This window comes from Armigeres subalbatus, chromosome 2 (assembly GCF_024139115.2).
Source record: "Armigeres subalbatus isolate Guangzhou_Male chromosome 2, GZ_Asu_2, whole genome shotgun sequence".
In the NCBI taxonomy this organism is placed as follows: domain Eukaryota; kingdom Metazoa; phylum Arthropoda; class Insecta; order Diptera; family Culicidae; genus Armigeres; species Armigeres subalbatus.
The window spans coordinates 98,725,414-98,737,780 of record NC_085140.1 but is presented as its reverse complement, the minus strand read 5'-3'; the positions used below and the strand labels follow the sequence as shown (position 1 = coordinate 98,737,780).

Here is a 12,367-nt window from a genome sequence, read left to right as displayed (position 1 = left end):
CCGCCTTTAAAAACAACCATTACGAACGACATAGAAGATAATACGACTCGATACAATCGGCAACGACCTAGGCGACGAATAAAGGATCACGATTGTAAGCATGGAACATGGAACTGCAAGTCTCTAGGCTTCGCAGGTTGCGACAGGATAATCTATGATGAATTACATCCCCGCAACTTCGACGTCGTAGCGCTGCAGGAAATCTGCTGGACACGACAGAAAGTGTGGAAAAACGGGCATCGAGCGGCTACCTTCTACCAAAGCTGTGGCACCACCAACGAGCTGGGAACCGACTTCATAGTGCTGGGAAAGATGCGCCAACGCGTGATTGGGTGGCAGCCAATCAACGCAAGGATGTGCAAGCTGAGTATTAAAGGCCGTTTCTTCAACTATAGCATCATCAACGTGCAATGCCCACACGAAGGGTGACCCGATGACGAGAAAGAAGCGTTCTATGCACAGCTGGAGCAGACATACGATGGATGCCCACTGCGGGACGTCAAAATGGTCATCGGTGACATGAACGCTCAGGTAGGAAGGGAGGAAATGTATAGACAGGTCATCGGACCGGATAGTCTGCACCGTATCGAACGACAACGACCAACGATGCATAAACTTTGCAGCCTCCCGCGGAATGGTAGTCCGAAGCACTTTCTTCCCCCGCAAGAATATCCACAAGGCCACATGGAAATCACCTAATCAAGTAACGGAAAACCAAATCGACCACGTTCTAATCTTCTAAATCTAAATTCTTCTCCGACATCACGAACGTACGCACTTACCGCAGTGCGAATATTGAATCCGATCACTACCTCGTTGCAGTATGTCTGCGCTCAAAACTCTCGACGGTGTACAACACGCGTCAGAGTCATCCGCCGCGGCTAAACATTGGGCGGCAACAAGACGGTAGACTAGCCCAAGACTACGCGCAGCAGCTGAAAGTGGCACTCCCAATGAAAGAGCAGCTAGGCGCAGCATCTTTTGAAGATGGCTGGAGAGATACTTGATCCGGCATTGGAAGTACCGCAACCGCTGCACTAGGCACTGTGGCTCCGGATCAGAGAAATGACTGGTATGACGGCGAATGTGAGGAGTTAGTTGTGGAGAAGAATGCAGCATGGGCGAGATTGCTGCAACATCGCACTAGGGCGAATGATGCACGATACAAACGGGCGCGGAACAGACAAAACTCGATTTTCCGGAGGAAAAAGCGCCAGCAGGAAGATCGAGACCGTGAAGAGACGGAGGAACTGTACCGCGCTAATAACGCATGAAAGTTCTATGAGAAGTTGAACCGTTCACGTAAGGGCCACGTGCCACAGCCCGATATGTGTAAGGACATAAACGGAAACCTTCATACAAACGAGCGTGAGGTGATCCAAAGGTGGCGGCAGCTTTACGAAGGGCACCTGAATGGCGATATGGCAGACAACGGTGGCGGTATGGTAATGAACCTAGGAGCACCCGCGCAGGACATGCGACTTCCTGCTCCGTTTCTCCAGGAAATCCAGGAGGAGATCGGCCGGCTGAAAAACAACAAAGCCCCTGGAGTTGACCAACTACCAGGAGAGCTGTTTAAACACGATGGTGAGGCACTGGCTAGAGCGCTGCACTGGGTGATTACCAAGGTTTGGGAGGATGAGGTTCTGCCGCAGGAGTGGATGGAAGGTGTTGTGTGTCCCATGTACAAAAAGGGCGATAAGCTGGATTGTAGCGACTACCGCGCAATCACATTGCTGAACGCCGCCTACAAGGTACTCTCCCAAATTTTATGCCGCCGACTAACACCAATTACAAGAGAGTTCGTGGGGCAGTACCAGGCGGGATTTATGGGTGAAAGCTCTAACACAGACCAGGTGTTCGCCATACGTCAGGTATTGCAGAAATGCCGCGAATACAACGTACCCACACATCATCTATTTATCGACTTCAAAGCCGCATATGATACAATCGATCGGGACCAGCTATGGCAGCTAATGCACGAAAACGGATTTCCGGATAAACTGATACGGTTGATCAAGGCGACGATGGATCGGGTGATGTGCGTAGTTCGAGTTTCAGGGGCATTCTCGAGTCCCTTCGAAACGTGTAGAGGGTTACGGCAAGGTGATGGTCTTTCGTGTCTGCTATTTAACATCGCTTTGGAGGGAGTAATACGAAGGGCAGGGATTGACACGAGTGGTACGATTTTCACGAAGTCCGTCCAGTTATTTGGTTTCGCCGACGACATTGATATCATGGCACGTAACTTTGAGAGGATGGAGGAAGCCTACATCAGACTGAAAAGCGAAGTTTCTATCGGTGGTGACGAAATCGAGGTGGTTGAAGAATTCGTGTACTTGGGCTCACTGGTGACCGCCGATAACGATACCAGCAGAGAAATTCGGAGCCACATAGTGGCTGGAAATCGTACGTACTTTGGACTCCGTAAGACACTCCGATCGAATAGAGTTCGCCGCCGTATCAAACTGACTATCTACAAAAAGCTTATAAGACCGGTAGTTCTCTACGGACACGAGACCTGGACGATGCTCGTGGAGGACCAATGCGACGACCTGGGAGTTTTTAAAAGGAAAGTGTTGCGTACCATCTATGGTGGGGTGCAGATGGCGGACGGTACGTGGAGGAGGCGAATGAACCACGAGTTGCATCAGCTGTTGGGAGAACTATTCATCCTCATCGTTCCACCGCGAAAATCGGAAGACTGCGGTGGGCCGTAGCCAGAATGTCGGACAGTAATCCGGTGGAAATGGTTCTCGACAACGATCCGACGGGAACAATAAGGCGAGGTGCACAGCGGGCAAGGTGGATCGATGTAGGACGATTTGCGGACCCTCCGTAGACTGCGTGGTTGGCGAAGTGCAGCCATGGACCAAGCTGAATGGAGAATACTTTTATGTGCAGCACAGGCCACTCCGGTCTTAGTCTGATAATAAATAAATAACAATCACCAGATAACACAATTCAACACACAACACAACAATGCTTTCACCTCTAATAGCATTTTTTCAGCTTCTTGCATTTAATCACACAAATCACATTATTTCCCTTTTCTTTTTTTTTCAACGAATATGGACATTTATTCCTAATCTTCTTCGTTTCTTTCACATCCAATTTCCAGATTTTTTTTCCACCCGCGCTTGTCGCGAGCTATTTTCCATTATTATGGCGAGTCACTAGCGTGATTGATAATAATTTCCATATATATCTCCAACTTTTGCGAAGTATTAACTGCCTTTGCACACCTTTTTTCACGAATTACTTTTTTTTCACGTAAATTAGTTTATGCACAGAACCAAATTAGTGATTTTTTTTTTTCATCTGGAATTTGTTTTTCACCCTCGTCGCCACCTGTGGTACCGAGATCCGAAGCGCGCGCGTCTAACTCAGAGAAATGACTGACTGTACTTGCTCGTCTGATAGCCAAGCCCAAGCGGTGGGGAAGCATGGTACTAATACATATTCATTACTTATATTAGAAGGTGGATTATACTTACTTGTACTGTCTACTACAACCTCCAATGTGCTCCAATACATTTTTCAAATCAATATCTTCTACATAATGTACATATTCACATATGAGTTGTTTAATTAACTTTGATTGAACATTACATTTTGTCTAGAATTTATTATAAGCATTTTTAAAATAATCTTCCTATGCTGTGCTGTAGGATCTGTCGAAGTTAACACCGTCGTGTGTCTTCTCATTTTTACTTGGATTCGTCTATAACACGTGCTAACATGTAGCTTTCTTATCCTAATTTCCAATCCTATTCTAATCCTACATTTCAAATGATATTTTTGTTACAAGATAAAGATTGTCGCTTTTGCTGGCGAGGATAGGGTACTAAATGTCAATGAAGGAAAAATACATATGATTTGACAGTTTCGTTTTTGACCCAACATGTTTCGAATAGCAGAACAAAAGTAACCGAAGCGACATACTTTATCTTGTAACTAAAATATCTTTTTACATTTCAGTATAACACTGTTAAACAAATTTTTAAGGGATTTTTTTAAATACTTCCTATCTTCTCCATGTCGAAACACAGTGATTTCAAGCACACGTCCATCTCCACCAGGTAGCAGCAGCGCGGCTTCGTTAAGGTGAATTCGGCTTAGACTCTTCTAGGAAGAGCTGTACTGCCTGTAACCGCATATTTGTTCCATATTTGCTGGGTTTCCTATTCATATGGGACAAATATTCGGTTACATGCAGTTTAGCCCATAAAGTATTAAGTATTGCATCGTTGAAGTGTAACAATAAAATTTCTTTCAATTAAAATAAAACAATACTGTGAAATGTGATGAAAATGTATTTATTTGTATCTTTACTTTCTTTTATACTAAAAATATCATGACCTACTGGTACGACTTTCGATAAGTTCAGTGTGTTTTGTCTTATCTCGATAACTTCAGTAACAGAAAACTGTTCGTTTCTCTATGGTATGTAAACCCAATGGAAACGGTTTGTTTCATGGTGGCACACCCTAAGCCTCACCACGTTACTAACAAGCGGTACAAAAATAGTAGCAAAAGAATCAATTTCTTCCGAAACCTTTACTATTTCTGTATCTAAACTTATTATCAAACTTTTGAATGGATAATACCCAACTATGCCCTACAGGATGTTCCAGTGTGAACCAAAAGGCTAAGGCCGAAGTACACTCTTTGTCTTATCGTTAAATACCGTCATTCAGATAGCTGGCAGACTGATGCGACATCGGCATGGACATCAGGCTGGCTAGACAAATATTCGCCATTACGATGAAGAGTGTATTCATAGCTGTAGAGTTGATTCCTTTGTAGCAATGTTGTAACGTGACTAAGGGCTAACAAGAGAAACTCGCGATCTTTCATTCATTACGGACTAGGCAACTTGAAAACGATATCAACGAATATTTAAATTAGGATTTGCATTGTTTGCTATCATTTTTAATACTATTTTGTCGGTAATTTTATTCCAATTGAATGGATTGTTGTTTAGTTTCCTTCCTACATTAAATGTGAATTTGGCTAAATGTCTACAACCTTTGTTTAGTTCATATCAATGTGGTATTTTTTATCGTCAATTTTATTAACAATTGTTATTTTCTTAAATTGCCTACAATAAAAAATGATTACGAGGTTGTAATTCTCCAATACATAATTATAATTGCTTCAAGGAATATGTATTGATGCATGGATAGTTTAGCTTTGAAGATGATGCCTTCCTAGGAATAAGATAAAACGAATATGTATGGTTGTTAATTGCTCCGAGCTATTGATGATATTTGGTTTGATTTTCATGATCAGATATTATTTTACAATATTCATCAGTTGCTACATTTTTGTAATGGTTTCAAGTCTTGTAAAAATCATCACACTTTAATTATACGTATTTCAATTAAATTTAGTAAATAACATGGAATACTTTATTAACCCAATTCGTATATGTACATACGTGAAAGAGAAAGAGAAAAGGCACAATTTTGCACCACACCACAAAATAGAAAAAAAATGAATAAAGATAATTCGCAAGATAAACAATTGAGACTAAGAAATCAAATAAAACGTTTTTTCTTCTAATCAACTTTTTTTTTCCTTATTTGTATATTATCAGCAAAAATTGCGTTTCAAAAAATCTCAAAGGAATACAACGCACGTAAAGCGACTGGTAAATTCTTCTCTACATGATTCAATGGATTGTAAATCGATAAGATTCATCCTGGTTAGGTCGGATTAAAAAGCCAGAAAAGTTTAAAAAACTGGTAGTTTGTTAAACTGATGAAATATAGTACTGGAAGTCAGCATTCCTAATATACCAGAAGAACTCTGGTAAATAATTCTTTGAAAATCCGTAGCAATCCCAAAGTACTACTTAGTTATCATTGACAGTCTCCAGAAATATTTTCGAAATTTAGGAAGGTTCTAAAAGGCCTGTAGCAACTACTTAAGCTGTTTGACATTCCAAATCCCTTAGACTTCATAAAATTTGTAACGATTGGAAGATTTGCAAAAGTTTAAATTATTATAGAAATCTGAATAAACCCTGGAAGTACATCTAGCTTGTGTAAATCAACAAGAACTTCAAGAAGTCCATGTTAATCCATGAAAATCAACGAAAAGTCAGGAAAGCTACGTGTTCAGAGTGCCGTAAAAATTACACGAGAATCGTGCAGTTTTTGGAAGACCATGAGCACTTGCTGGAAATCAGCTAATGTTCAACATTGGGCTTGATATTTCCACTTGAAGAGCAGTCGTAGTTTGTAATACCCAGCGTATTGTAGTGTCGACACGAGCGGCAAGATTTTCAGAACTATATCCGAACGGAAGAGGCAATAGATTTGGAAGACAGGACGTGTTCAACACGAATGCGCTGCAGAACTTTATCAATACATTTGATCTAAATTTATCGTGATATGGAATACCTAAAACTTTTTCAGTGCGTTCAAATTAGACATAACAACATCTAAATTATTTTATTCTACCATGATGAAGCGATTAGTCTACCTTTTCTTCAATTGCCTCAATAAGGATAACTTAGTCTCACTAAACGGTAACAATTCATAATCAACATTTCCTAAACACATATGACGCTACATCATCAAAGAGAATGACAAAGCCGCACATTCAACCCAACACAAATTCACACCTCATGCTCTAAATCATTTCGGAACCATTACTTTGGCTAAACTAGGAAATATCTCCGCCTGGATTGGTCCGTACTCTACGTTCTCGCCGTCCACGGTCATGTGACCCGGCGTGGACCCACTGGGCTCGATCCGGAATGCCGTCACTGGAATCATATGGATGTACTCGTTAGTCTGCGAAGGAATGTGCGACCCACTACTCAACCCCAGCATGAACGACAACAGCTGAGACCGGCTGACACCGCCCTTAATGATCAGCAGCCATATGATGCCATCGTTCAGCTTGGACAGCGGAGCGAAGAAACAATCCGTACTAAGATGCGTCTGGTAGGATGCGTGCACCATCACGAAATCTCCGTCGAGAGTTTTCCAGTTGTCCGAAAGGGGTGCCGTTAGTGCCGGAAGCCTGGAAGGAGGTCCATACATCTGAACCACATTGGCACCATTTGGAACGCCTTCATTCGAAGCACGATCACTCTCGTAGATACTGTCCACGGTGGAGAAGTACGTACTCTTCCGAGACGTTGCCGAATACCAACTGTCGATCCGAGGTCGGAACGTGTCCAGATTAGTTCCCGTTTCCAACGACAGCACATCGCTGAAGTTCGTATCGCAGGCAACGCAATTGCTATGGCTATCGTTGACGCCGCCACCGCTCCCATTTCTACAGTCGTGGCAATCCAGGGTAGTGTTGTAGCTTATGCTGTGCTTCAGTAATCCTACGCCCCCGCCGCCACCTCCACCTTCGTGGGGCAGTGAGTTGGACCTATTCATATTACTAACTAGTGCCGGAATGTACGACACCTTGCCCTGATAGGTACGAAGGCTGATTAGCCGATGGACGGACCAAAGTGTAAACCGTTGACCACCGATGGCCCGCAGTCGTTCGCTCTCGATGTCGATGTCCGAGATTAGACCCCATCCAACCGACAGGAATGAGAACATTATCTAAACCGAGAGTGAGAGACAAAAGACATTGATTGTCGATTAGCTGCCATCGCACCATATTGTAGTTGGCTGTTTGCATTCTACTCATGTATTAGCAATACTCACTTTAGACCGTGTCTCCACTCTAACTATATCTAACATGGAATGTTTGCCTTTGACCATGGTTAAAGCTGATGCCAAGATTGGTTTCGTCTCGAAAGGTTCGCTGTCAAGGAAAGGAAGATAAGAAGAAAATATCCATAAGTACTTGTTTATTGGCAATAACGGTTCGGCTGAAGTGGTACTTGTTGGCTGTTGGTGTCGGAGATAATGTGCGAACAGGGCATTAGAAAGACATTATATAATCCCTTACGTTTATAAAGCAATAACATAAGGAAATCAGTATTCATTAAAGATAGTTTGGAAATATTTTCAAACGTTAACATTTATTATCATTTTCGGAATATATGTGACATGAATTTAATTTCACGTTACTTACAATACGTGACAATACCTTCTCAAGATCAATTTTTATATTTTTTCTAAAACAATAAAAAAAAATTGCAGCCAAGTGAAACAAAAACGACACGAGTCTTCATAGCAGAGTGTGAATTAAATTATGCACATACTTCCTTGATTGATATTAGCATTAGTTAGCAAACAGATGCTATCTCGTCAGATACAGACCCCATTCTATTTTGGCAACACGTTCAGAACGTTTATGTTGCCAAAATCGAATGGTTTTTGTTTTCTTGTCGTGATACTTTACATTCACAGTGCACCTATTGTGACACACTGTAACATTTTGTACGCGGATTTTGAAATCTAAGCGTTTATTTTTATTTATTTTCAACGTATTTTTTTAAGCCAGTTTTGGGATCAAACTTATGAGACCTATGCGATTTATAAGAAATATCTTGTTATTCTCAGTGTTGGTAGAATCCGTAGAATCATACTCAAAAAACAATCATCGAGGCTTCATGCACGAGCTAACTCGCTTGCGATTCTGTATGAAGAGCATCGCGTTGAGTTTCTCGGACAGAATCGTATCGCTTAGCTCACTCGCCGAAAAATGATTTTGCATCTAAAAAACGTCAAAACACAATCGAGGCATATGTTTTGTTTACATTTGGATTTATTAGCCATTGTTTTAAGCAAAAAGTTAATTCAATGCATTCAACAATGAAGAATACGTAAAAATCATGCAATGATGAAAATCGCGATTTGAATCATGAGCGATTCTCTGGGCATGATTTTGATGGGATTTGAGTCACGCATGATTTGAATCGCCGACGAGATTTGAGAATCTGAGATTTTACCATAACACTGGTTATTCTTGTTATACGCAACGCATCCCCAGGCCGTGGCCAATCTGATTGAATAAAACTAGGCAATACGTTTACACTGCTGGCTTAAATTTTCAACGTGACGAATAGGGTAAGAGGTTCGGTTGTGGGCAGCGTTCGAAAATAGAGGATAATGCATCCAGTCGTTGGGCAGCCCTCTTCAGCCGAAATGGATGGTCCTCGGTAATAGTTTAATTTTTCAGTTAAACAGCACACCAGAATCACATAACACAACGGTACAAATTGGCTTTTGTTTTTAAATAAATTCTGAGAGCCACCATCAGCTTAAAAGGAAACAAATCGAGCAGTAAAAATTATTAGGTGAATCAAAAAACGCGACCCTCCAATGATCGCCACTCACAGTTTGGGATAATCTATATGAGTTCTGCCATTTGACAATAAATTACTTCTGTTGAAAGCCTCTTCTATTTTCTATGTAATAAGACGCTAACTTAAAATTCCAAGTTTAACGCATATTTGTTCACGTTTTCACACCTTAAAAATAATGTGTTCAGCGTTAGCGGGCGCAAATACCAATTATAACATAGGTGCCATGCACGAAATGGCCTCCATCAAGGGTATTAAGGTCAATGTAGATCTGCACGGGGTGTCTCCACGGTAGAGATACAGCAAGAAAAATAAGGATGAATCTGGGTGAGGGTATATAATCTGCAAAAATGTTACCCCATGATTTTTGGATGGCCCCCAGTCTCGGACCCTAGTTACGCAAATGTGAGTCACGTGACAATGTGGCAAATAAGCTTTATTCCAGAAATAGTTAACTAAAATATTTTAAGACACCCTCCTCGCGTGAATCATTCCAATTTCAAATTTTGTTTTACTTGTTTAGACTTACATAAACATCATCAAACAATAAATTGCTTTAGTTATTCTCAATGCCTTTTCAGTATAAGTAATCAACAATGGTAGAAGATTTCTGTAAAACTTATGTATATAATGTATATGCTTCTCGTTCTCGTGCAACCATGGTCGTCATCAACACTTGTCCTGAAATGTACTTTCCGTTCCATCAATGTGCCATCGAAGGCAAGAGCAGTTTGATTACCGTCCATCATTGACGTAGTTTCAGTCGACTGTTCCCATTGTGAAGCACAGGAATCCTACGCCTGACTGAAACGTCTTTCCGTTCATCGCCTGAATGACGAACTTCTGTCGTGAAGCTCTGGCGGAAAGCTTTCCTGACGTATAGCAGTAGCTATATAAGTCGCATTTCATTTACCGTCATTCTAGTTGTGATTACCATTGTTGATACCTTTCCATTATGATTGCCTTTCCATCCTCCGCCAGTAGTAGTAGCTGCGGAGCGGAGGAGCTCTTTCAACAAGTTCCTGGATGACAAAATTGGCCAGTCGTCGCACGACTCGCACGCCATCATCAGCTCATACCATTGTCCCGAACGGGTGTTTGAACTAGTTATAGGACAATTGTGCAACATTGCAAAAAAGGACGATACAAACATTGAAAAAAAAAAAATTCTCTCCCCCAACCCCTCGGATTTCTTGCCCAGAACTAATCTTATATATAAAAATGAAATGGTCTGTGTACGTATCCGCATAACTCAAAAACGGCTGGATGGATTTTTTTCATTTCTTCAGCAGACACATTCGTTTTCGTTTCCGACGGGTTTATATGATATTTCCTTATGCGAAAATCACGGGTAAGATAGAGTAAATCGTGAAAAACTAAAATTAAGAATCGTATGAAAATTTCGCATAGGAAGTTCACAACGCGCGTTTTCGCCTACTATGCAGGACAACGTCTGCCGGGTCGACTAGTAATCTATATAATAAAAATGAAATGGTCTGTGTTCGTATCCGCATAATTCGAAAATGGCTTGATGTTTTTTATTCATTCCCTCAGCAGTTCCATTCGTTATAGTTTCCGACGGGTTTATATGATATTTCCTCAGTCTAAAATCATTAGTTCAGTTGAGTAAATAAAGAAATACTAAAAAAAGATTCGTATGGGAATCTCGCATAGGCAGCTCTCAACGTTCATTTTCGCCTACTATGCAGGACAACGTCTGCCGGGTCGACTAGTTTGACAATAAAAATTCTGGAAAACTGAGGATTTCCAAAACATTCTTTTGCAAATCTGAGGAGATTTTAGGTATTTTATTTTATTTAAATATTTATTTTTACCCCTAGCACCCCCCCTTGACCAGTAAGGCATAATGTTTATTAAATATTTGAAACGGCCTTATAGATCGTTTAATTATTGAATGCATGAGCTGAGCATTGATTCTGTAATTGCTACTCATTGCAACTAATTTGATTGATATCTAATTTGTTTACCCGCTATTAAGACTTTGTCTTATTCCTGCTAGAATGTGCCACTGCTACTAGCATTTAGATGCTTATAGCACTACACATATCCATAGCGCTTGGGTTATTTTTCCTTGCTCGGGTTGTGACGCGATCATAGAGAGCCGGTTCTCCAAAGCTGGGCAATACCTAACGGCTTCCTATTCGATGTGGAGTTTGGTGACGAGCTTGATGAACGCCAGTATTAATTCTCGGAATGGTTTGAATATAAAGATTACATCTTTGAAATTACTCCGCGATATGAACCAAAAATGGGGTTCATTAAGCAACGTAGAATAACTCACTTAATTGGCATTCGTTTGAATAAGCACGTAATTAGGACATTATTATAAAATTTACAATCCTTATTTTTACTTCTACTATACAACATAGTGAGGGAAGAGAATTTGCAAATCCAATAAAGCGTTCTCGGTGACATGTTCATTAAATTAATTACATATTTAGAATACATAAAGATTAAGTTCATTTTCCAACGCCCGAGTAACGAACATACACGTGAAAGTACTTATACACATAACGTAACGCACGATTTCATAAATAAAAATCCCCGAACGGAATATACCGTCATGATTCATTGATAATACCGTTTTTTTTGTAACGATACCTATCGGACGTGGTCTTGACCGATTATAATCAAACCCGACCATCTTCAATACCAACAGAATGCACATTGGGTTGCGGGACAAAAACAAACATCAAACGACCTTCGCTAATCCTTTCTATTTTTCATCGTTTGGGAAGCTGATAACACAGCTCATTAGTAAATGAAAGCAAAGTGTAAATCTGATACAAATCCATATTGATACTATGCTCAGACTACGGACTGGTAGCATGTTGGTTTGGTTGGTTTAGCTTGATGTTTTTTTAATGTTCATAATTTGAATAAAATGTTATTCATTCATTCATTTATTTATTTGTCGTCAACAAAATCCGTAATCTGGACTGGCCCCATTACATGCTTTTCACGGGGGTTCATTTGTAATTAGCGCAATCGCTTAAATTGATAATGTTCAACTCGTAAAATTGTCTACTCAGTCCAGCATCATCCATCGGTTCTAGGCGTGAGAGGAGAGAACCATATCGCGGAACATACAGAGACCAGAGGGTTGGGCAGCAA

At 40.8% G+C, this 12,367-nt stretch overlaps 1 protein-coding gene across 3 annotated transcripts in view; it reads right to left on the bottom strand.

Moving 5' to 3' along the window:
* Window positions 1-6,417: 6,417 nt before the first annotated feature.
* LOC134210314 (sphingosine kinase 2-like) overlaps window positions 6,418-12,367 on the bottom strand; it is a 91,124-nt gene continuing 85,174 nt past the window's right edge. For all 3 annotated transcript variants that reach the window (XM_062686363.1, XM_062686361.1, XM_062686362.1), the window contains exons 3-4: window positions 7,686-7,785; window positions 6,418-7,580 (exon numbers count right to left, since the gene is read on the bottom strand). In XM_062686363.1, the coding sequence (XP_062542347.1) occupies window positions 6,648-7,580; window positions 7,686-7,785 (1,033 nt within the window). In that variant the 3' untranslated portion in view covers window positions 6,418-6,647. The remainder of the gene's footprint in view (window positions 7,581-7,685; window positions 7,786-12,367) is intronic.